At 43.5% G+C, this 23,859-nt stretch overlaps 1 protein-coding gene across 3 annotated transcripts in view; it reads left to right on the forward strand.

Annotated features, from left to right (window-relative positions):
- LOC106578109 (sodium/calcium exchanger 1) overlaps nucleotides 1-21,592 on the forward strand; it is an 89,564-nt gene extending 67,972 nt beyond the window's left edge. For 2 of the 3 annotated variants that reach the window (XM_045700506.1, XM_045700508.1), the window contains 7 exons: nucleotides 10,610-10,716; nucleotides 12,598-12,710; nucleotides 13,176-13,211; nucleotides 15,893-15,992; nucleotides 16,423-16,584; nucleotides 16,940-17,050; nucleotides 18,069-21,592. In XM_045700506.1, the coding sequence (XP_045556462.1) occupies nucleotides 10,610-10,716; nucleotides 12,598-12,710; nucleotides 13,176-13,211; nucleotides 15,893-15,992; nucleotides 16,423-16,584; nucleotides 16,940-17,050; nucleotides 18,069-18,448 (1,009 nt within the window). In that variant the 3' untranslated portion in view covers nucleotides 18,449-21,592. The remainder of the gene's footprint in view (nucleotides 1-10,609; nucleotides 10,717-12,597; nucleotides 12,711-13,175; nucleotides 13,212-15,892; nucleotides 15,993-16,422; nucleotides 16,585-16,939; nucleotides 17,051-18,068) is intronic. The other variant, XM_045700507.1, reaches the window with a different exon arrangement.
- Nucleotides 21,593-23,859: the final 2,267 nt, after the last annotated feature.

A 23,859-nucleotide genomic window follows, 5' to 3' on the forward strand; every position in this document is an offset into this window, starting at 1 on the left:
CTCTCTCTAGGGTAGGTCCCCCTCCTCTCTCTCTCTCTAGGGTAGGTCCCCCTCCTCTCTCTCTCTCTAGGGTAGGTCCCCCTCCTCTCTCTCTCTCTAGGGTAGGTCCCCCTCCCCTCTCTCTCTCTAGGGTAGGTCCTCCTCCTCTCTCTCTCTAGGGTAGGTCCCCCTCCTCTCTCTCTCTCTCTCTCCTCTCTCTCTCTCTCTCTCTCTCTCTCTCTCTCTCTCTCTCTCTAGGGTAGGTCCCCCTCCTCTCTCTCTCTCTAGGGTAGGTCCCCCTCCTCTCTCTCTCTCTAGGGTAGGTCCCCCTCTCTCTCTCTCTCTCTCTAGGGTAGGTCCCCCTCCTCTCTCTCTCTCTAGGGTAGGTCCCCCTCCTCTCTCTCTCTCTAGGGTAGGTCCCCCTCCTCTCTCTCTCTCTCTAGGGTAGGTCCCCCTCCCTCTCTCTCTCTAGGGTAGGTCCCCCTCCTCTCTCTCTCCCTCTCTCTCTAGGGTAGGTCCCCCTCCTCTCTCTCTCTCTAGGGTAGGTCCCCCTCCTCTCTCTCTCTCTAGGGTAGGTCCCCCCCTCCCTCTCTCTCTCTCTAGGGTAGGTCCCCCTCCTCTCTCTCTCTCTCTAGGGTAGGTCCCCCTCCTCTCTCTCCCCCTAGGGTAGGTCCCCCCTCTCCCTCTCTCTCTCTAGGGTAGGTCCCCCTCCTCTCTCTCTCTCTAGGGTAGGTCCCCCCCCTCCTCTCTCTCTCTCTAGGGTAGGTCCCCCTCCCCTCTCTCTCTCTAGGGTAGGTCCCCCTCCTCTCTCTCTCCCTCTCTCTCTAGGGTAGGTCCCCCCTCTCTCTCTCTCTCTCTAGGGTAGGTCCCCTCCTCTCTCTCTCTCTAGGGTAGGTCCCCCCCCTCTCTCTCTCTAGGGTAGGTCCCCCTCCTCTCTCTCTCTCTAGGGTAGGTCCCCCCTCCTCTCTCTCTCTCTAGGGTAGGTCCCCCTCCTCTCTCTCTCTCTAGGGTAGGTCCCCCTCCTCTCTCTCTCTCTAGGGTAGGTCCCCCTCCTCTCTCTCGGGTTTCAGAGAGGTTTGTGTGTCGTTGTGTTGGTTAATGTTCTGTGATTTCAGGGGAATGTTTGTTAGCTGTTGCTGGTCACGCCTCACAGCCTTCTGTACGTTACTATTAAAGTTGTGTGTAATTCGGATAGGCCCTCTCTTAGTCAAGCTACTGTCATCCCAAATCTTCCCTTCTTTACTGCTAACCCAAGGAGAGAACTACTCCTGTACAGACTACTGCCCTGATGCAGGGAAGGGAACAAGGTTTGGAGCCATGGGTGGGATATGACTCACCTCAGCTACATAGACACAGTAAACATCATATTATAACAGTGTGATGATAGACACAGTAAACATCATATTATAACAGTGTGCTGATAGACACAGTAAACATCATATTATAACAGTGTGCTGATAGACACAGTAAACATCATATTATAACAGTGTGCTGATAGACACAGGAAACATCATATTATAACAGTGTGCTGATAGACACAGTAAACATCATATTATAACAGTGTGATGATAGACACAGGAAACATCATATTATAACAGTGTGCTGATAGACACAGTAAACATCATATTATAACAGTGTGCTGATAGACACAGGAAACATCATATTATAACAGTGTGCTGATAGACACAGGAAACATCATATTATAACAGTGTGCTGATAGACACAGTAAACATCATATTATAACAGTGTGCTGATAGACACAGGAAACATCATATTATAACAGTGTGCTGATAGACACAGGAAACATCATATTATAACAGTGTGCTGATAGACACAGGAAACATCATATTATAACAGTGTGCTGATAGACACAGGAAACATCATATTATAACAGTGTGATGATGTAATAAGAAGATATGTACATCACTGTACATGCCTGATTTTGTACTGCTCTCTCCTATGAATCACATTACATGCTTGTGTCTGTGTGTTCTGGAGATCAAAGGTCAAAGGTCAGCTTCACTTGTGTCTGTGTGTTCTGGAGATCAAAGGTCAGCTTCACTTGTGTCTGTGTTTTCTAGAGATCAAAGGTCAGCTTCACTTGTGTCTGTGTTTTCTAGAGATCAAAGGTCAGCTTCACTTGTGTCTGTGTGTTCTAGAGATCAAAGGTCAGCTTCACTTGTGTCTGTGTGTTCTGGAGATCAAAGGTCAGCTTCACTTGTGTCTGTGTGTTCTGGAGATCAAAGGTCATCTTCACTTGTGTCTGTGTGTTCTAGAGATCAAAGGTCAGCTTCACTTGTGTCTGTGTGTTCTAGAGATCAAAGGTCAGCTTCACTTGTGTCTGTGTGTTCTGGAGATCAAAGGTCAGCTTCACTTGTGTCTGTGTGTTCTGGAGATCAAAGGTCAGCTTCACTTGTGTCTGTGCTCCTCTATCTCTCTCTTTCCTCTACAGTACAGTACCTGCTGTCATGACACCATAGGTCTTTACCCTACACTGTGTTTACTAGATTCCATCTCTCTTTCTCTCTCTGTTATAGCTAAGTGCAACTTCTTCAGTCTCTAGTCCAGACCACACTTCACCTTAAGCACCTTCTCCTATAAACTCATGAAAGTTTAAAGGGATTCTCTATCTTTTTTCTTTATTTCATGTTGTAGTATATACTGTCATTAGCTGCAGTGCTTGGCTGGGACAGTCTCTCCCTAACAATGTCTGTTTTCTGGCTCAGAGCTGACGTGTGTGTTCCGGGGTGTGTGTGTTCCGGGGTTGTGTGTTCCGGGGTTGTGTGTGTTCCGGGGTGTGTGTGTTCCGGGGTTGTGTGTGTTCCGGGGTTGTGTGTGTTCCGGGGTTGTGTGTGTGTGTGTTCCGGGGTTGTGTGTGTGTGTGTTCCGGGGTTGTGTGTGTGTGTGTTCCGGGGTTGTGTGTGTGTGTTCCGGGGTTGTGTGTGTGTTCCGGGGTGTGTGTGTGTGTGTTCCGGGGTTGTGTGTGTGTGTGTTCCGGGGTGTGTGTGTGTTCCGGGGTTGTGTGTGTGTGTGTTCCGGTGTGTGTGTGTGTGTTCCGGGGTTGTGTGTGTCTGTTCCGGTGTGTGTGTGTTCCGGGGTTGTGTGTGTGTGTTCCGGGGTTGTGTGTGTATGTTCCGGGGTTGTGTGTGTGTGTGTTCCGGGGTTGTGTGTGTGTGTGTTCCGGGGTGTGTGTGATTTATTGCGAGGACTGGAGAGCAGGAGAGAGGGTTGTGTTTAGTGTGTGTGTATAAATCTCAAACACTCAGTAGAATGAGAAGTTTGTGGCTGATGCATCCCAGTAATGAAAACACACCTCTCTCACTTCCTGTTTCTAACACACTAAATCAAACAGTATAAAAACACTTTCTCTCTTTTATTTATTTTCTGTCTTTCTCTCGTTCACTGAGGGCATTCTAACACACTAAATAATGTAGGTCTACCGAGTGGCACAGCGGTCTAAGGCACTGCATCTCAGTGCTAGAGGCGCCACTACAGACCCTGGTTCAATTCTAGGCTGTATCACAACCGGCTGTGATTGGGAATCTCATAGGGCAGCGCACAATTGGCCCAGCATCGTCTGGGTTTGGCGGGGGTAGGCCGTCATTGTAAATAAACATTTGTTTTTAACTGACTTGTCTAGTTAAATAAAGGTAAAGAAAATTAAATGTTAATAAACATTATAAACATACACTTTCTATCTTTTATTTATTTCCTGTCTTTCTCTCCTTCTATTATTTATGAACTTTCTCTCTTTTATTCCTGTCTTTTCTATCTCTACCTTCTATCTCTACGTTCTCTGTCTGTGTCTATTCTCCCTTCTTGCCATCTCTATTATGCAAGTATAGGTGTTTGATGCTTGTAGGTATATTTTGTGTAGTGGCTGTTTGGCATGCTGCCACGGCGACGGGGGTCATGATGTCATTAGCTGGAGCAAGAGGACAAATCAGGAGAACAAGAACTTTAACCGATCCTCTGGAACACAGTCATAAACAACTGGAGAGGAGAGGAGGAAGTGAGGAGAAGGGGGAAAGGGAGAGGGAGGAGAGGAGTAAGAAGAGGGGGTGAGGAGAAGGGGGAGAAAGGAAGGGGGAAGGGAGAGGGAGGGGGGAAGTGAGAGGGAGGAGAGAGTAAGGGAAAGGGGAGGAGGGTAGAGAGAAAGGGAGAGGGAGGAGAGGGGAAGTGAGGAGAAGGGGGAAAGGGAGAGGGAGGAGAGGAGGAAGTGAGGAGAAGGGGGAAGGAGAAAAAAGAGAAGAGAAGAGAGAAGGAGAAGGGGGAGAGGTAGAGGGAGAGGAGGAGAGGAGTGATGGAGAGATGGAGAAGAGAGAGATGGAGAAGAGAGAAAGATATGGGGAAAGAGAGAGATATGGTGATAGAAAGAGACAGAGAGAGAGAGAGACAGACGGAGAGAGCGAGAGAGACAGAGAGAGATAGTGTGTGATAGTGTATATATAATATGTGTGATACTGTAATATATATGTGTGATAGTGTATATATAATATAAGTGATAGTGTATATATGTGTGATAGTGTATATATAATATAAGTGATAGTGTGTGATAGTGTATATATGTGTGATAGTGTATATATAATATAAGTGATAGTGTGTGATAGTGTATATATGTGTGATAGTGTATATATAATATAAGTGATAGTGTGTGATAGTGTATATATAATATACGTGACAGTGTATATATAGTATGTGTGATAGAGTATATATAATATGTCTGATAGTGTATATATAATATGTGTGATACTGTAATATATATGTGTGATAGTGTGTGATAGTGTATATAATATATAGTTGAAGTCGGAAGTTTACATACACTTAGGTTGGAGTCATAAAAACTTGTTTTTCAACCACTCCACAACTTTCTTGTCAACAAACTATAGTTTTGACAAGTCGGTTAGGACATCTACTTTGTGCATGACACAAGTCATTTTTCCAACAATTGTTTACAGACAGATTATTTCACTTATAATTCACTGTATCACAATTCCAGTGGGTCAGAAGTTTACATACACTAAGTTGACTGTGCCTTTAAACAGCTTGGAAAATTCCAGAAAATGATGTCATGGCTTTAGAAGCTTCTGATAGGCTAATTGACATAATTTAAGTCAATTGGAGGTGTACTTGTGGATGTATTTCAAGGCCTACCTTCAAACTCAGTGCCTCTTTGCTTGACATCATGGGAAAATCCAAAGAAATCAGCCAAGACCTCAGAAAATAAATTGTAGACCTCAACAAGTCTGGTTCATCCTTGGGAGTAATTTCCAAACGCCTGAAGGTACCACATTCATCTGTACAAACAATAGTACGCAAGTATAAACACCATGGGACCACGCAGCCGTCATACCGCTCAGGAAGGAGACGTGTTCTGTCTCCTAGAGATGAACATAGTTTTGTGCAAAAAGTGCAAATCAATCCCGAGAACAACAGCAAAGGACCTTGTGAAGATGCTGGAGGAAACAGGTACACAAGTATCTATATCCACAGTAAAACGAGTCCTATATCGACATAACCTGAAAGGCCGCTCAGCAAGGAAGAAGCCACTGCTCCAAAACCGCCATAAAAAAGCCTGAATATGTTTTGCAACTGCACATGGCGACAAAGATCGTACTTTTTGGAGAAAAATCCTCTGGTCTGATTGAACAAAAATAGAACTGTTTGGCCATGATGACCATCGTTATGTTTGGAGGAAAAAGGGGGATGCTTGCAAGCTGAAGAACACCATCCCAACTGTGAAGCATGGGGGTGGCAGCATCATGTTGTGGGGGTGCTTTGCTGCAGGAGGGACTGGGGCACTTCACAAAATAGATGGCATCATGAGGAGGGAAAATGATGTGGATATATTGAAGCAACATCTCAAGACATCAGTCAGGAAGTTAAAGCTTGGTTGCAAATGGTTCTTCTACATGAACAATGACCCCAAGCATACTTCCAAAGTTGTGGCAAAATGGCTTAAGGACAACAAAATCAAGGTACTGGAGTGGCCATCACAAAGCCCTGACCTCAATCCAATAGAACATTTATGGGCAGAACTGACAAAGCATGTGCGGGCAAGGAGGCCTACAAACTAGTGTATATATAATATAGGTGACAGTGTTTATATAATATATGTGATAGTGTATATATATGTGACAGTGTATATATAATATATGTGATAGTGTATATATAATATATGTGATAGTGTATATATAATATATGTGATAGTATATATATATATATATATATATATATATATATATATATATATATATATGTGATATGTGATAGTGTGTATATATATATATAAAATGTATGTGATAGTGTATATATATAATATATGTGATAGTGTATATATATAATGTGATAGTGTATATACACTGCTCAAAAAAATAAAGGGAACACTTAAACAACACAATGTAACTCCAAGTCAATCACACTTCTGTGAAATCAAACTGTCCACTTAGGAAGCAACACTGATTGACAATAAATTTCACATGCTGTTGTGCAAATGGAATAGACAACAGGTGGAAATTATAGGCAATTAGCAAGACACCCCCAATAAAGGAGTGGTTCTGCAGGTGGGGACCACAGACCACTTCTCAGTTCCTATGCTTCCTGGCTGATGTTTTGGTCACTTTTGAATGCTGGCGGTGCTTTCACTCTAGTGGTAGCATGAGACGGAGTCTACAACCCACACAAGTGGCTCAGGTAGTGCAGCTCATCCAGGATGGCACATCAATGCGAGCTGTGGCAAGAAGGTTTGCTGTGTCTGTCAGCGTAGTGTCCAGAGCATGGAGGCGCAACCAGGAGACAGGCCAGTACATCAGGAGACGTGGAGGAGGCCGTAGGAGGGCAACAACCCAGCAGCAGGACCGCTACCTCCACTTTGTGCAAGGAGGAGCAGGAGAAGCACTGCCAGAGCCCTGCAAAATGACCTCCAGCAGGCCACAAATGTGCATGTGTCTGCTCAAACGGTCAGAAACAGACTCCATGAGGGTGGTATGAGGGCCCGACGTCCACAGGTGGGGGTTGTGCTTACAGCCCAACACCGTGCAGGACGTTTGGCATTTGCCAGAGAACACCAAGATTGGCAAATTCGCCACTGGCGCCCTGTGCTCTTCACAGATGAAAGCAGGTTCACACTGAGGACGTGACAGACGTGACAGAGTCTGGAGACGCCGTGGAGAACGTTCTGCTGCCAGCAACATCCTCCAGCATGACTGGTTTGGCGGTGGGTCAGTCATGGTGTGGGGTGGCTTTCTTTGGGGGGGCCGCACAGCCCTCCATGTGCTCGCCAGAGGTAGCCTGACTGCCATTAGGTACCGAGATGAGATCCTCAGACCCCTTGTGAGACCATATGCTGGTGCGGTTGGCCCTGGGTTCCTCCTAATGCAAGACGATGCTAGACCTCATGTGGCTGGAGTGTGTCAGCAGTTACTGCAAGAGGAAGGCATTGATGCTATGGACTGGCCCGCCCGTTCCCCAGACCTGAATCCAATTGAGCACATCTGGGACATCATGTCTCGCTCCATCCACCAACGCCACGTTGCACCACAGACGAGAGAGATCCCTCAGGAGACCATCCGCCACCTCATCAGGAGCATTCCCAGGCGTTGTAGGGAGGTCATACAGGCACGTGGAGGCCACACACACTACTGAGCCTCATTTTGACTTGTTTTAAGGACATTACATCAAAGTTGGATCAGCCTGTAGTGTGGTTTTCCACTTTAATTTTGAGTGTGACTCTAAATCCAGACCTCCATGGGTTGATAAATTAGATTTCCATTGATTATTTTTGTGTGATTTTGTTGTCAGCACATTCAGCTATGTAAATAAAAAAAGTATTTAATAAGATTATTTCTTTCATTCAGATCTAGGATGTGCTGTTTAAGTGTTCCCTTTATTTTTTTGAGCAGTATATATATATATATATATATATATATATATACATATGATAGTGTATATATGATATATGTGATAGTGTATATATGATATGTGTGATAGTGTATATATAATATATGTGATAGTGTATATATAATATGTGATAGTGTTTATATAATATATGTGACAGTGTATATATAATATATGTGACAGTGTATATACACGTGACAGTGTATATATAATATATGTGATAGTGTATATATATGTGACAGTGTATATATAATATATGTGACAGTATATACATGACAGTGTATATATATGTGACAGTGTATATATTATATATGTGACAGTATATATGTGACAGTGTATATATATGTGATAGTGTATATTTAATATATGTGATAGTGTATATATATGTGACAGTGTATATATAATATATGTGACAGTATATATGTGACAGTGTATATATAATATATGTGACAGTATATATGTGACAGTGTATATATAATATACGTGATAGTGTATATATAATATATATGACAGTGTATATATATGTGATAGTGTATATATAATATATGTGGCAGTGTATATATAATATATGTGACAGTGTATATATAATATATGTGACAGTGTATATATAATGTATGTGATAGTGTATATATATGTGACAGTGTATATATAATATATGTGATAGTGTATATATAATATATGTGACAGTGTATATATAATATATGTGATAGTGTATATATAATATATGTGACAGTGTATATATAATATATGTGACAGTGTATATATAATATATGTGATAGTGTATATATATGTGATAGTGTATATATAATATATGTGATAGTGTATATATAATATATGTGACAGTGTATATATATGTGATAGTGTATAAATAATATCTTTGACAGTGTATATATAATATATGTGACAGTGTATATATAATATATGTGATAGTGTATATATAATATATGTGATAGTGTATATATAATATATGTGATAGTGTATATATATGTGACAGTGTATATATAATATATGAGACAGTATATATGTGACAGTGTATATGTAATATATGTGATAGTATATATATAATATATGTGATAGTGTATATATATATATATATATGTGATAGTGTATATATAATATATGTGACAGTGTATATATAATATATGTGACAGTGTATATATAATATATGTGACAGTGTATATATAATATTTGTGATAGTGTATATATATGTGATAGTGTATATATAATATATGTGACAGTGAATATATAATATATGTGACAGTGTATATATAATATATGTGACAGTGTATATATAATATATGTGACAGTGTATATATAATATATGTGATAGTGTATATATAATATATGTGATAGTGTATATATAATATATGTGATAGTGTATATATAATATATGTGACAGTGTATAAATAATATATGTGACAGTGTATATATAATATATGTGATAGTTTATATATATGTGACAGTGTATATATACGTGACAGTGTATATATAATATATGTGATAGTGTATATATAATAAATGTGATAGTGTATATATATGTGACAGTGTATATATAATATATGTGACAGTATATACGTGACAGTGTATATATAATATATGTGATAGTGTATATATACGTGACAGTGTATATATAATATATGTGATAGTGTATATATACGTGACAGTGTATATATAATATATGTGACAGTATATATGTGACAGTGTATATATATGTGACAGTGTATATATAATATAGGTGATAGTGTATATATACGTGACAGTGTATATATAATATATGTGATAGTGTATATATAATATATGTGACAGTGTATATATACGTGACAGTGTATATATAATATATGTGATAGTGTATATATATGTGACAGTGTATATATTATATATGTGATAGTGTATATATATATGTGACAGTGTATATATTATATATGTGACAGTATATATGTGACAGTGTATATATATGTGATAGTGTATATATAATATATGTGATAGTGTATATATATGTGACAGTGTATATATAATATATGTGACAGTATATATGTGACAGTGTATATATTATATATGTGACAGTATATATGTGACAGTGTATATATATGTGACAGTGTATATGTGACAGTGTATATATTATATATGTGACAGTGTGTATATATATATGTGACAGTGTATATATTATATACCCCCACAGCCAGGGTCAGTCAGTGAATTATCAGTGGTGTGAACGTCCAGCGCTGAGACAGACCTCTAACCCTCAAGATGACAGCTAGTCATAACTACACAGCAGATGTGTGTGTGTGTGTGTGTGTTTCCTCTCGTTCTCTCCTCTTCCCCTCTCAGCATTGTGTGTTTCATCTTTTCAGTTGTTGCTGTGGTTATATTAGGGATTGTATGGTTTTAATGGTGATTTTATGGTTTTAATTGTGATTGTATGGTTTTAATTGAGATTTTATGGTTTTAATGGGGATTTTATGGTTTTAATTGTGATTATATGGTTTTAATTGAGATTTTATGGTTTTAATGGGGATTTTTCTCTATGTCAGATTAATAGTGTCACTAAAGTCACCTTCTCTCCTCCTCCTTCTCCCTCCTCCTACTCCTCTTTTTCCTCCTCCTCCTCTCTCTCTTCTTTTCCTCCTTATACCCCGTCTCTCTCTCTCTCTCTCTCTCTCTCTCTCTCTCTCTCTCTCTCTCTCTCTCTCTCTCTCTCTACACTCCTCATCTCTCTCTCTCTCTCTCTCTTCAGGAAGACAATCGAGGTGAAGATTATTGATGATGAGCTTTATGAGAAGAACAAGACCTTCACAATGGAGCTGGGGGAACCGCTGCTTCTGGATGCTGGCCAAAAACACGGTCGGTCTGTCTGTCTGTCTGTCTGTCTGTCTGTCTGTCTGTCTGTCTGTCTGTCTGTCTGTCTGTCTGTCTGTGTGTGTGTCGAAAAGCTGCTTAAGTACCAGCCCCTTGTGGCACACTTGGACAGCCTCGGGTGTACAGTAGGTGCAAGCTGGTGGCAGTGATATTTGGCAGTCTCAGCCATATACACAGATTGCGGGCCTGAAAAAAAAAACTAGGGCAAAGAAATTGGCTAGCTACTGCTCTGTTTCAGCTGTCGTGGGCAGCCAGGCTGTTTGGAGAAGGAGGTGCTGTATGTGCCCTTGAGGGCCGTGCATACAGGGGCCTTTGAAATGTTTGGATCCTTTTTTTGTCAATTTGAATGGTGGATTCAAATAAAGTATTTAAAATGTGTGTGTGTCTGTCTGTTGACGTGTTTAACTATTCTTGTGGGGAGAAGTCCCCACAATAATAGTAAACAAACAAACTGGTGACCTTTTGTTGGTCCCCACAAGGTCAAATGCTATTTCTAGGCGGTTTAGGGTTAAGGATAGTGTTAGAATTAGTTTTAGGAGGCAGGGTTCGTTTTAGGGTTAGCATTAGGCTATAACTAGTTAAGCAAATGTGTCTAAGATACAAGGAATAAGATCATATGCATAACATTAGCTAGCGAGCTAGTCAGCTAACAATATCTAGCTAACAGTACACTTTAACTTGAAGTGAAACCACTTTCTGTCAAAATTAGAAGCATGTAATGTCTAAAAATGTAGCTAGCTAGACTATCTTACCCGTATACATCATGGATGGACACGTCTTCTGTCGGATGACATGGTTGCCCTTAGTTTGAAGATGTAATCCGGAGACAGGTGTTTTCTCCATCTCCTTACCTGTCATACTCGAATTCCACTGATTTCAAAACTCGGTCCTCCAGAAAGTGGAGCGCATACACGTAAGGTTAGCTAGCTAACAGTACACTTTAACTTGACATTAGGTTTATGCAGTTTTTCTACGCAATAAAACAATTCAAAGCTGCGTTAGAAAGGATTACCTAGACATACTTACCAGCTCAAATAGACAGAAGCGTGCTATATGGCAGCCCAATCCAAACTCATATCTCGGCATGACCAGCCCACTCATTATCTTAGCCAGTCATGGCTAACGGAAAGGTTGCTAATTTTTTCGGAGCTTAATCAACTGGGCTCGTAATTTAACCATTTAATGTGTATTTACAGATGGCATACATGTTTGTTATTAAGGCAAATTTAAGTTCACATGTTCCAGAAGGCATTTTCTGCCCCAAAAAAACACATTTTGATAAAAACAAAGTTTACGTTTAAATGGCTCTCCTGTGAAGTAGTGACCCGCGACATACGCGTAGTTTCCTGAAACAGGTCACATATGACTGAAATGATACGTAGTGTTGAGATATGACCGGAATGATTCTCTCTCTCATTTTTCTAATATGTCGTGAATAAGACTCCATATGTTTCATGTTCAACATGAAAAGGCACCAGCCTCGGGCAGAATTTCATTAATAGAATATGTAGCGTTAGCGTGATTTTGTTTGACATACTGCTTAGCTTGTGTCTGGAGGCTAATGATAACCACCAGCAGTGTCAAGTGTTGTGTTAGCGTAGCTTGTGTCTAGGCGCTATTGATAACAGGTTGGTGTGATTTAATTATGCAGCGATAGTGATGCTAGCTAGTGAACGCATACACATACTCGCTTGATGTCACAGCCACGTACACACACACACACACACACACACACACATTTTACAGCAGAGGATGAGTTTTCTGAAAGCCACATTAGCTACAAAGCTTTCTGGGAACTCGTCCCATCAGCCCATCTTGGCCCTCCTTCACATTTTCTGACCTGTCCGTCATTCCCCCGTTTCCTAGGCGACTCCAATGAGAACAAGCCGACGGATGACGAGGTGGCCAAGATGGGCTGTCCCAGTCTGGGAGAAAACACACGGATAGAGGTGGTCATTGAAGAGTCTTACGAGTTCAAGGTACCTGTGTGTCTGTGTTCATTTGAGTCCTCTTTTAGTATGTTTGGGGTATGTTTTGGGCATTTGTTTTGTATATTTGTTTTGGGCATTTTTTTGGGGTCTATAACGGCGAACATTAAAAAAAGTTTTAGAAAAAAGTTAAAAAAAATATATCCATCTCAAGATGTGCATCGGCCAATTAAAATCATTGACGTAGTTGCACGTGATAAATGCAAGATTTCTTACAGGAAATCATCACTGCCACCTTGTCAGGTTAGCATAAGGCTAAATGTGCCAGGTTATGTAATGGGAACAGCTAACGTAACGTTTTATCACTTGTAAACTTAAACTTTTTCTAATGTTGGCAAGACCCTTTGTGTTTTATCTTCTGTTCAATCTTCAGACAGCTTTTAGAATGTTTTGTGTATTCATTTTGTGTATCATTTGTGTGTGTGTGTGTGTGTGTGTGTGTGTGTGTGTGTGTAGTGTGGGGTGAATACACTTATGAGAAGAGCTAAGAAGGTATAGTTTCTCTTTCAGTCTCTGTATTAATAATATGCTTGTGTGTTTCTGTACGCGAGTGCATGGGTGTGTGTGTGTGTGTGTGTGTGTAAAACCTCTTTAATAAGCACATTTAAAAAAACAACTACTAACTTATTTCTCACTGTAATGACTATATAAGCTGAATCATAACTTGAGATGAACTGAGGCCTAAATTCAATCAGATCAAGCGTTAACCCAATCAGCTCAAGCGTTAACCCAATCAGATCAAGCGTTAACCCAATCAGATCAAGCGTTAGTCCAATCAGCTCAAGCGTTAGCCCAATCAGATCAAGCGTTAGCCCAATCAGATCAAGCGTTAGCCCAATCAGATCAAGCGTTAACCCAATCAGATCAAGCGTTAGCCCAATCAGATCAAGCGTTAGCCCAATCAGATCAAGCGTTAACCCAATCAGATCAAGCGTTAGCCCAATCAGATCAAGCGTTAACCCAATCAGATCAAGCGTTAGCCCAATCAGCTCAAGCGTTAGCCCAATCAGCTCAAGCGTTAGCCCAATCAGATCAAGCGTTAGCCCAATCAGATCAAGCGTTAGCCCAATCAGATCAAGCGTTAGCCCAATCAGATCAAGCGTTAGCCCAATCAGATCAAGCGCTAACCCAATCAGATCAAGCGTTAGCCCAATCAGATCAAGCGTTAGCCCAATCAGATCAAGCGTTAGCCCAATCAGATAAAGCGTTAGCCCAATCAGATAAAGCGTTAGCCCAATCAGATAAAGCGTTAGCCCAATCAGATAAAGCGTTAGCCGGCGATAGCAGACACCCGCGTAGCAGATGTTTTGTTGGTGTCGGAGTTGGAGCTGTCAAATCGGTGAGCAGCTCCAGATCGTTGTCACGAAGCCGCACCCCGCCCTAACTCATATTAAAAGTTCAGAACTAGAAAGTGTAGGCTATATGCACATTATTACGCTCAAATTGAAAATAATCCTTAAAGTAAATAATGAGTATTTCTATCAGTCTAATGGAGGATTAGATCACATCTGACATTCCAGTGTTAGAACTGGTAAACAAGGCTGCATTCCAGTGTTAGAACTGGTAAACAAGGCTGCATTCCAGTGTTAGAACTGGTAAACAAGGCTGCATTCCAGTGTTAGAACTGGTAAACAAGGCTGCATTCCAGTGTTAGAACTGGTAAACAAGGCTGCATTCCAGTGTTAGAACTGGTAAACCAGGCTGCATTCCAGTGTTAGAACTGGTAAACAAGGCTGCATTCCAGTGTTAGAACTGGTAAACCAGGCTGCATTCCAGTGTTAGAACTGGTAAACAAGGCTGCATTCCAGTGTTAGAACTGGTAAACAAGGCTGCATTCCAGTGTTAGAACTGGTAAACAAGGCTGCATTCCAGTGTTAGAACTGGTAAACAAGGCTGCATTCCAGTGTTAGAACTGGTAAACAAGGTTGCATTCCAGTGTTAGAACTGGTAAACAAGGATGCATTCCAGTGTTAGAACTGGTAAACAAGGATGCATTCCAGTGTTAGAACTGGTAAACAAGGCTGCATTCCAGTGTTAGAACTGGTAAACAAGGCTGCATTCCAGTGTTAGAACTGGTAAACAAGGCTGCATTCCAGTGTTAGAACTGGTAAACAAGGCTGCATTCCAGTGTTAGAACTGGTAAACAAGGCTGCATTCCAGTGTTAGAACTGGTAAACAAGGCTGCATTCCAGTGTTAGAACTGGTAAACAAGGCTGCATTCCAGTGTTAGAACTGGTAAACAAGGTTGCATGTGACTTAATGCAGCCAATGGAAATCTCCTCTGGATCTGGTGACACCAGTATATAGCTTGGATTGTTGTTTTGGATTGTTTGTACATTAATTTTATTTTTGGAGTTTGAGGAAAAAAAACGCTTTACTAATTAAATGAATTATTATTATTATTATTATTAGTCCGCTTTATGTATAATTCCAGGAGCCGCTTGTGGATTTGACAGCTCTAACACAGTTCTACCTCCGACACCGTCAAAACAACCACTATGCAGATGTTGGCTGAAGCGGATCTGATTGAATCAACCCTCCGTTTTTTTGTTTGGTGTTGCTGTAAATCCTTACCGTTAAGATCCACGAGCATGAGGGCTCTATTCAACCTGGATGGCAAGAAGCGTTACAGATTGCAAGCGTTTCGCTACACCCCGCCATAACCTCTGCTAAACACGTGTATGCGACCAATAACATTTGATTTGATTGTCTGATAGAAATGTAAAGGTCATTTCGGATGGAGCCGACACATGGTCGTTTTACCGTCAATACAGCCTCCTCTAATGAGGAAAAACATTACCATTGAATTGCAGATTGCGTAGAGCCCTGAATCATGCATTGATGTCAATGACAGATTTGCTCAAAGATTTCTCTAATCTCAAGTTAAGATTCAGCCGTGTGTGTGTGTGTGATTGTGTATTAACTGACTGTGTGTGTGTGTGTGTGTGTGTGTGTGTGTGTGTGTGTGTGTGTGTGTGTGTGTGTGTGTGTGTGTGTGTGGGGGGGGTCTCTATTGTGTGTGTGTGTGTGTGTGTGGGGGGTCTCTATTGTGTGTGTGTGTGTGTGTGTGTGTGTGTGTGTGTGTGTGGGGGTCTCTGTGTGTGTGTGTGTGTGTGTGTGTGTGTGTGTGTGTGTGTGTGTGTGTGTGTGTTTGTGTGTGTGTGTGTGTGTAGAACACAGTAGATAAGCTGATCAAGAAGACTAACCTAGCGTTGGTGGTGGGGAGCTGCAGCTGGAGAGAGCAGTTTGTCTCTGCCGTCACTGTCAGCGCAGGTACTCTCCTCGCTTCCTCTCTGCGCGATGTCACATCCTGTTCACGTCATTTCACTTTCAGTCTACACAATTCATATCGTACCGACTGAACAGAATTAGAACCCAAACTCTCTATTCTCCCTGCCCCCTCCCTCACCTTCTCCCCTCCCCTCTCCTTTCCCCCCTGCATCTCTCTCTCTCTCTCTCTCTCTCTCTCTCTCTCTCTCTCTCTCTCAGGTCCCCCCATCTCTCTCTCCCTCTCCCTCGTAGGTCCCCCCATCTCTCTCTCTCTCTCTCTCTCTCTCTCTCTCTCTCTCTCTCTCTCAATTTTAATTCAATGGGGCTTTATTGGCATGGGAAACATATGTTAACATTGCCAAAGCAAGTGAAACAGTTAACATTAGACACACAAAAGTTTAAAAAGAGTAAGACTCCATCTCTCTCTCTCCAGGGGATGATGATGATGAGGAGAGTGGTGAAGAGCGTCTCCCGTCCTGTTTTGACTACATCATGCACTTCCTCACCGTCTTCTGGAAAGTTCTGTTTGCCTTTGTCCCTCCGACAGAGTACTGGAATGGCTGGGCCTGCTTCATCGTCTCCATCAGTCTCATCGGTAGGTAACCCTGACCTCTAACCCCTGACCCTACAGAGTACTGGAATGGCTGGGCCTGCTTCATCGTCTCCATCAGTCTCATCGGTAGGTAACCCTGACCTCTAACCCCTGACCCTACAGAGTACTGGAATGGCTGGGCCTGCTTCATCTCCCATAATAGGTAACATGAAATTCATGTGTAACCAGGGATTGGTAAACTCAGCTTGAAATACCACTATCCGCGTCATCAACCTGCTAGCTAAGATGTTGTCAAGCGGGATGGTCACGTGTGGCGAAGCAAACGATTAAAGGTTGATTACCAGTGTGGGCTGGTGAGGAAGGAATCTTACCGTCTGTCGTAATGTGTACCTGTTAGGAGTTCTGACGGCTGTAACAGGAGACCTGGCCTCTGCCTTTGGCTGTACTGTGGGTCTGAAGGACTCTGTCACTGCTGTGGTGTTTGTAGCACTAGGGACCTCTGTACCAGGTAGGTCACACACACACACACACACACACACACACACACACACACACACACACACACACACACACACACACACACCCCCCCCACACGCCCCCCCACACACACACAGCCCCCCCACACACAGCCCCCCCCACACACACACACAGCCCCACACACACACACAGCCCCACACACATTTACGTCATTTAGCAGACGCTCTTATCCAGAGCCCCCCCACACTCAGACACACACATCCCCCCCCACACACACACAGCCTCACACACACAGCCCCCCCCCCCCCCACACACACACACGGCCCCCACACACACACACAGCCCCCCCACACACACACAGCCTCACACACACAGCCCCCCCCCCACACACACACACACAGCCTCACACACACAGCCCCCCCCCACACACACAGCCCCCCCCCCACACACACACACAGCCCCCCCCCACACACACACACAGCCTCACACACACAGCCCCCCCCCCACACACACACACAGCCTCACACACAGCCCCCCACACACATACACACAGCCTCACACACAGCGCCCCCACACACATACACACTCTTCCTTTCTCTCCTCCTTTCTCTCCTTCTCCGTTCCCTCTGTTTGTCCTAATTGTGTAATCATGGTGATGTAATGACAGTGTAACCTTCGAGGCTCGGTACCCAGGTGTGTGTTGTGGGCTGTAGGTGTGACAGAGTACGCGTGCAGAATTATGACCGTCTTAGGGGAGTTTGTATGTGTCTCTCCTCTCACCTGCCTTATTTCATCTTGTCTTCTCTCTCCCTCTTTTTCATGCCTCTGCCCACTTTTCTTCACCATCTTTCTCTCTTTCCTCTCTTTCCTCCTCCCCCTCCCCCTTTCTCCCCCCTCCTCCCATCCTTCCCCCTCCTCATCCCCCCTCTCTCTTCTCTTTTTTCTTTCTGCTATTTCTTCTCTCTCCCCTCCTCCCCATCTCCTTCCCCCCTTCCCTCTCTCTTCACTTTCTGCAATTTCTTCTCTTCTCCCTCTCCACCATTACCCAGACACCTTTGCCAGTAAGGTGGCCGCCATCCAGGACCAGTACGCCGATGCTTCCATCGGCAACGTTACCGGTAGCAACGCCGTGAACGTCTTCCTTGGGATCGGAGTGGCGTGGACCATCGCTGCCGTGTTCTGGCGCTCCAAGGGCCAGGTGTTCCGTGTCGACCCGGGCTCGCTGGCGTTCTCCGTCACGCTCTTCACGGTGATGGCGTGCATATGCGTGATGATCCTCCTCTACCGACGGCGAGCGTCAGTGGCAGGCGGGGAGCTGGGTGGGCCGAGGACTACCAAGATCATCACATCACTGGTCTTCTTATTCATGTGGCTGATCTATATATTGCTGTCATCACTGGAGGCATACTGCCACGTACCTGGGTTCTAGAGGGAGAGGTGGAGGGGTGAGGGAAGAGAGAAGGATGGAGGGGTGAGTTGGGGGAGACAGAGAGGAGGAATAGACACAGGGAGGGAACAAAAGGAAACCCACTCGGCAAAAACGGGTTGAATCAACATTGTTTCCACGTTGTTTCAACAACAACAAAAATTAAGCGTAATGACGTTTAATCAACGTGGGAAACTGATTGGATTTGCAACTTAAATCCAATGTCATGGGGACATTTTGTTGTTGAACTCAGCCAAATGTAAATGAAAAGTAGGCGGTGAATTGAGGTCTGCGCCAGTGGGAAGGGAGGCAGGCAGAGTGGACATGTTGGAAAGAGCTAACATGGACAGGGAGAAGAGGGAAAGACCGAAAGATAAACCTACAGTACAACAACTCTCCCTTTCCCCATCTAACAGCACAGCCAGTATTCTCCCCATCTAACAATAGAGTCGGTATTCTCCCCATCTAACAACACAGTCAGTATTCTCCCCATCTAACAATAGAGTCAGTATTCTCCCTTCCCCCATCTAACAATAGAGTCGGTATTCTCCCCATCTAACAACAGAGTCAGTATTCTCCCCCCCATCTAACAATAGAGTCAGTATTCTCCCCATCTAACAACACAGTCAGTATTCTCCCCATCTAACAACACAGTCAGTATTCTCCCTTCCCCCATCTAACAATAGAGTCAGTATTCTCCCCATCTAACAACACAGTCAGTATTCTCCCCATCTAACAATAGAGTCGGTATTCTCCCCATCTAACAACACAGTCAGTATTCTCCCCATCTAACAATAGAGTCAGTATTCTCCCTTCCCCCATCTAACAATAGAGTCAGTATTCTCCCCATCTAACAACACAGTCAGTATTCTCCCCATCTAACAATAGAGTCGGTATTCTCCCCATCTAACAACACAGTCAGTATTCTCCCCATCTAACAATAGAGTCAGTATTCTCCCTTCCCCCATCTAACAATAGAGTCAGTATTCTCCCCATCTAACAACACAGTCAGTATTCTCCCCATCTAACAATAGAGTCAGTATTCTCCCTTCCCCCATCTAACAATAGAGTCAGTATTCTCCCCATCTAACAACACAGTCAGTATTCTCCCCATCTAACAATAGAGTCGGTATTCTCCCCATCTAACAACACAGTCAGTATTCTCCCCATCTAACAATAGAGTCAGTATTCTCCCTTCCCCCATCTAACAATAGAGTCAGTATTCTCCCTTCCCCCATCTAACAATAGAGTCAGTATTCTCCCTTCCCCCATCTAACAATAGAGTCAGTATTCTCCCTTCCCCCATCTAACAATAGAGTCAGTATTCTCCCCATCTAACAATAGAGTCAGTATTCTCCCCATCTAACAATAGAGTCAGTATTCTCCCTTCCCCCATCTAACAATAGAGTCAGTATTCTCCCCATCTAACAATAGAGTCAGTATTCTCCCCATCTAACAATAGAGTCAGTATTCTCCCCATCTAACAATAGAGTCAGTATTCTCCCTTTCCCCATCTAACAATAGAGTCAGTATTCTCCCTTTCCCCCATCTCAGTAAAAGCCTCTAAAATCCCCTGCTGTTGTCCTTACCTGTCCAACAGGTAGATCCCCTGCTGTTGTCCTTACCTGTCCAACAGGTAGATCCCCTGCTGCCCAACAGGTAAATCCCCTGCTGTTGTCCTTACCTGTCCAACAGGTAGAGGTCAAATCAGACACTTCAACTCTTTCTATCCCCCGCTTTACGACTCTCCTCTCCTCCTTTTTCTCTTTCCCTCCCTCGCTCACTCCGCCCAGCCTTATTCTCCAATAGACTGTAAACGTCTTAATATTGTCTTAAAGTGATAGGCTAGTAGAGGATGTTAGACCACACCTCTTTCCCCGCCACCCTCGCGCTCCTGTTGAGCCAATCCCAAGTCACCTTGCTCCCTAAGGAAGACCTTGCCCCTCCCACTTTTCGACGGCGTAGTGTGTAGATGTTGTTATTGCGAAATTGTAAAGAAAATAATAAATAATGAAAATGATGATTATTATGAAGAAATGACACATTAAAAACATTGCAGTGAAGAGAAGAGGATATTAAAAGACTATAATTGATTATGAAAGAACTGTACGTAATGAGAATAATTGGACTTGCAATAAAGAAAATGTTGAATATTAAATATATTAAAATACTTTAAAAAAATACTATTGTTGGATATGAAAGAAACACGATTAAACTAGCCTGTTAGTAGAAAATGTGACCAACTAGCCCACCGACTAGTGACATTTTGTCTTTTCAAATATTGCGTGGTATAGATTTTGGACCCAGGCTACCAATATTTTTTGTCTACTAGTCTGGCTGACCAGTGCCCAAAATCCTTCAATTCCATCCCTGGTTCCAACCATTATGACCAAGCAGGAAATTACATAATGCCCAAACAGGATATCAGGTAACTGGAAACAGAAAGGAGCGTGGACCAAACTGACAAACTTAATGTGGACCAATGAAATTTGAGGATAATCATGACGATGATGACGATTGGTCTATTGTTTCTAACTGTGTATCGTATAAGACACATTTCCAATGTTTGTCTTAAAAACTAAACAAACAAACTATGGGTTTTATGCTGAATATAGATATGTATAAGGCTGGTGTAAAGACTATGGACTATGCCCTCTTGGTTTCAGTGTCAATGAGAAGAGACCATAGAGTTGGATAGAGGGTGCACTGGAAAAATATATAGTAGATGAGCTCTCTAGTGCAACACTATGGAGCACACAGATATCTCCTTCCTCCCAAAGCAAAGTGTGCACTTGTTTACTTTCCTTCACTAATTTTAATATAAATGACTGGTATAGGAAATATGGTAGGAAAGTAGAGAATGAGTGTACACTTCAGGAGGAAGGAGATATTATTGGGATGCACCCATCTATCTGTTGTACAGCCATTAAACTTAACCAAGGACCAACTAACCAACCAACTAACTAACTCTATGTTGTCATGCTAATACAACCACACTGTGACACAACACACAGCCTGTCCCCTGAATATGACATCACAGCTCCGTCCTCTGAATATGACATCACAGCTAAGTCAGTCCCTTGAATATGACATCACAGTGTAGTCCGTCCCTGAATATGACATCACAGCGCAGTCCGTCCCTGAATATGACATCACAGTGTAGTCCGTCCCTGAATATGACATCACAGCGTAGTCCGTCCCTGAATATGACATCACAGCGTAGTCCGTCCCTGAATAGGACATCACAGCGTAGTCCGTCCCTGAATATGACATCACAGCGTAGTCCGTCCCTGAATATGACATCACAGCTCAGTCAGTCCCTTGAATATGACATCACAGCGTAGTCCGTCCCTGAATAGGACATCACAGCGTAGTCCGTCCCTGAATATGACATCACAGTGTAGTCCGTCTCTGAATATGACATCACAGTGTAGTCCGTCCCTGAATATGACATCACAGCGTAGTCCATCCCTGAATATGACATCACAGCGTAGTTCGTCCCTGAATATGACATCACAGCGTAGTCCATCCCTGAATATGACATCACAGTGTAGTCCGTCTCTGAATATGACATCACAGTGTAGTCCGTCCCTGAATATGACATCACAGCGTAGTCCATCCCTGAATATGACATCACAGCTCAGTCTGTCCTCTGAAAATGCTAGCTAATAAGGCGTTACAAAGATCAGTGTTAACATAGTATGGGGAATTTAATGGGGAAATATTTCATAAAATATCTGACGACTACCAACATTCCTTGCCAAGGTTAGAAACGTTGAGACTAAGGTTCAATCGGATCATGGGTTAACCGGCGATAGCCGACACCCGCATAGCTGATGTCTTGGCGGTGTCGGAGGTGTAACTGTGGTATCGGAGGTGTAACTGCGGAGTCGGAGGTGTAACTGTGGTATCGGAGGTGTAACTGTGGTATCGGAGGTGTAACTGTGGTGTCGGAGGTGTAACTGCGGTGTCGGAGGTGTAACTGCGGTGTCGGAGGTGTAACTGCGGTGTCGGAGGTGTAACTGTGGTGTCGGAGGTGTAACTGTGGTGTCGGAGGTGTAACTGTGGTGTCGGAGGTGTAACTGCGGTGTCGGAGGTGTAACTGCGGAGTCGGAGGTGTAACTGTGGTGTCGGAGGTGTAACTGCGGTGTCGGAGGTGTAACTGTGGTATCGGAGGTGTAACTGTGGTGTCGGAGGTGTAACTGTGGTGTCGGAGGTGTAACTGTGGTATCGGAGGTGTAACTGTGGTGTCAGAGGTGTAACTGCGGTGTCGTAGGTGTAACTGCGGAGTCGGAGGTGTAACTGTGGTGTCGGAGGTGTAACTGTGGTGTCGGAGGTGTAACTGCGGTGTCGGAGGTGTAACTGCGGTATCGGAGGTGTAACTGCGGAGTCGGAGGTGTAACTGCGGTGTCGGAGGTGTAACTGCGGTGTCGGAGGTGTAACTGCGGTGTCGGAGGTGTAACTGCGGTATCGGAGGTGTAACTGTGGTATCGGAGGTGTAACTGTGGTGTCGGAGGTGTAACTGTGGTGTCGGAGGTGTAACTGCGGTATCGGAGGTGTAACTGCGGTATCGGAGGTGTAACTGCGGTATCGGAGGTGTAACTGTGGTGTCGGAGGTGTAACTGAGGTGAAGCTGTCAAATCGGTGAGTAGCTGCTCTTGTTCATTGTCACAAAGCCACACCCGTCCCACTCGAGTTAGAAGTTCAGAACAAGAAAATGTAGAAATGACGCTCAGCCTAATGACGCTCAGCCTAATGACGCTCAGCCTAAAGACGCTCAGCCTAATGACGCTCAGCCTAATCGAGGTGTAGATTACATCTCACATTCCAGTGTTTGAACTTGAAAAAAAGCCTGCATGGGATTTGTCTTAATGCGACTCCGTGCAGCCAATGGCAAAGTACGCTTCAGGTATAATCCTGGGAGCCGCTTGTGGATTTGACAGCTCTAACACAGTTAAAACAACCGCTGTGCGGATTTGATTGAATAGAACCCTTAAGGTGGAACCATGAGTGTATTCTGTTGGTTTTGTAGCTGTGCTGTAATGTTTTGTAGCTGTGTTTTATTTTGGCCATCATATCATTTAACAGTCTGGATGTTTAAAAAGAGATGCTACTTAGATCTTCTGTAGTAGACCAGACCAGACCAGACCAACTCAGCACAGCTCAGCTCAGCCCAGACCAACTCAGACCAGACCAACTCAGACCAGCTCAGCCCAGACCAACTCAGACCAGCTCAGCTCAGCCCAGACCAGCTCAGCCAAGCCCAGACCAGCTCAGCCCAGACCAGCTCAGCTCAGCTCAGCTCAGCCCAGACCAGCCCAGACCAGCTCAGCCCAGCGCAGCCCAGACCAGCCTTGACCAGCTCAGCTCAGACCAGCTCAGCCCAGCCCAGCCCAGATCAGCTCAGCCCAGAC

Source organism: Salmo salar, chromosome ssa18 (genome assembly GCF_905237065.1).
Source record: "Salmo salar chromosome ssa18, Ssal_v3.1, whole genome shotgun sequence".
NCBI classification, from domain to species: Eukaryota; Metazoa; Chordata; class Actinopteri; order Salmoniformes; family Salmonidae; genus Salmo; species Salmo salar.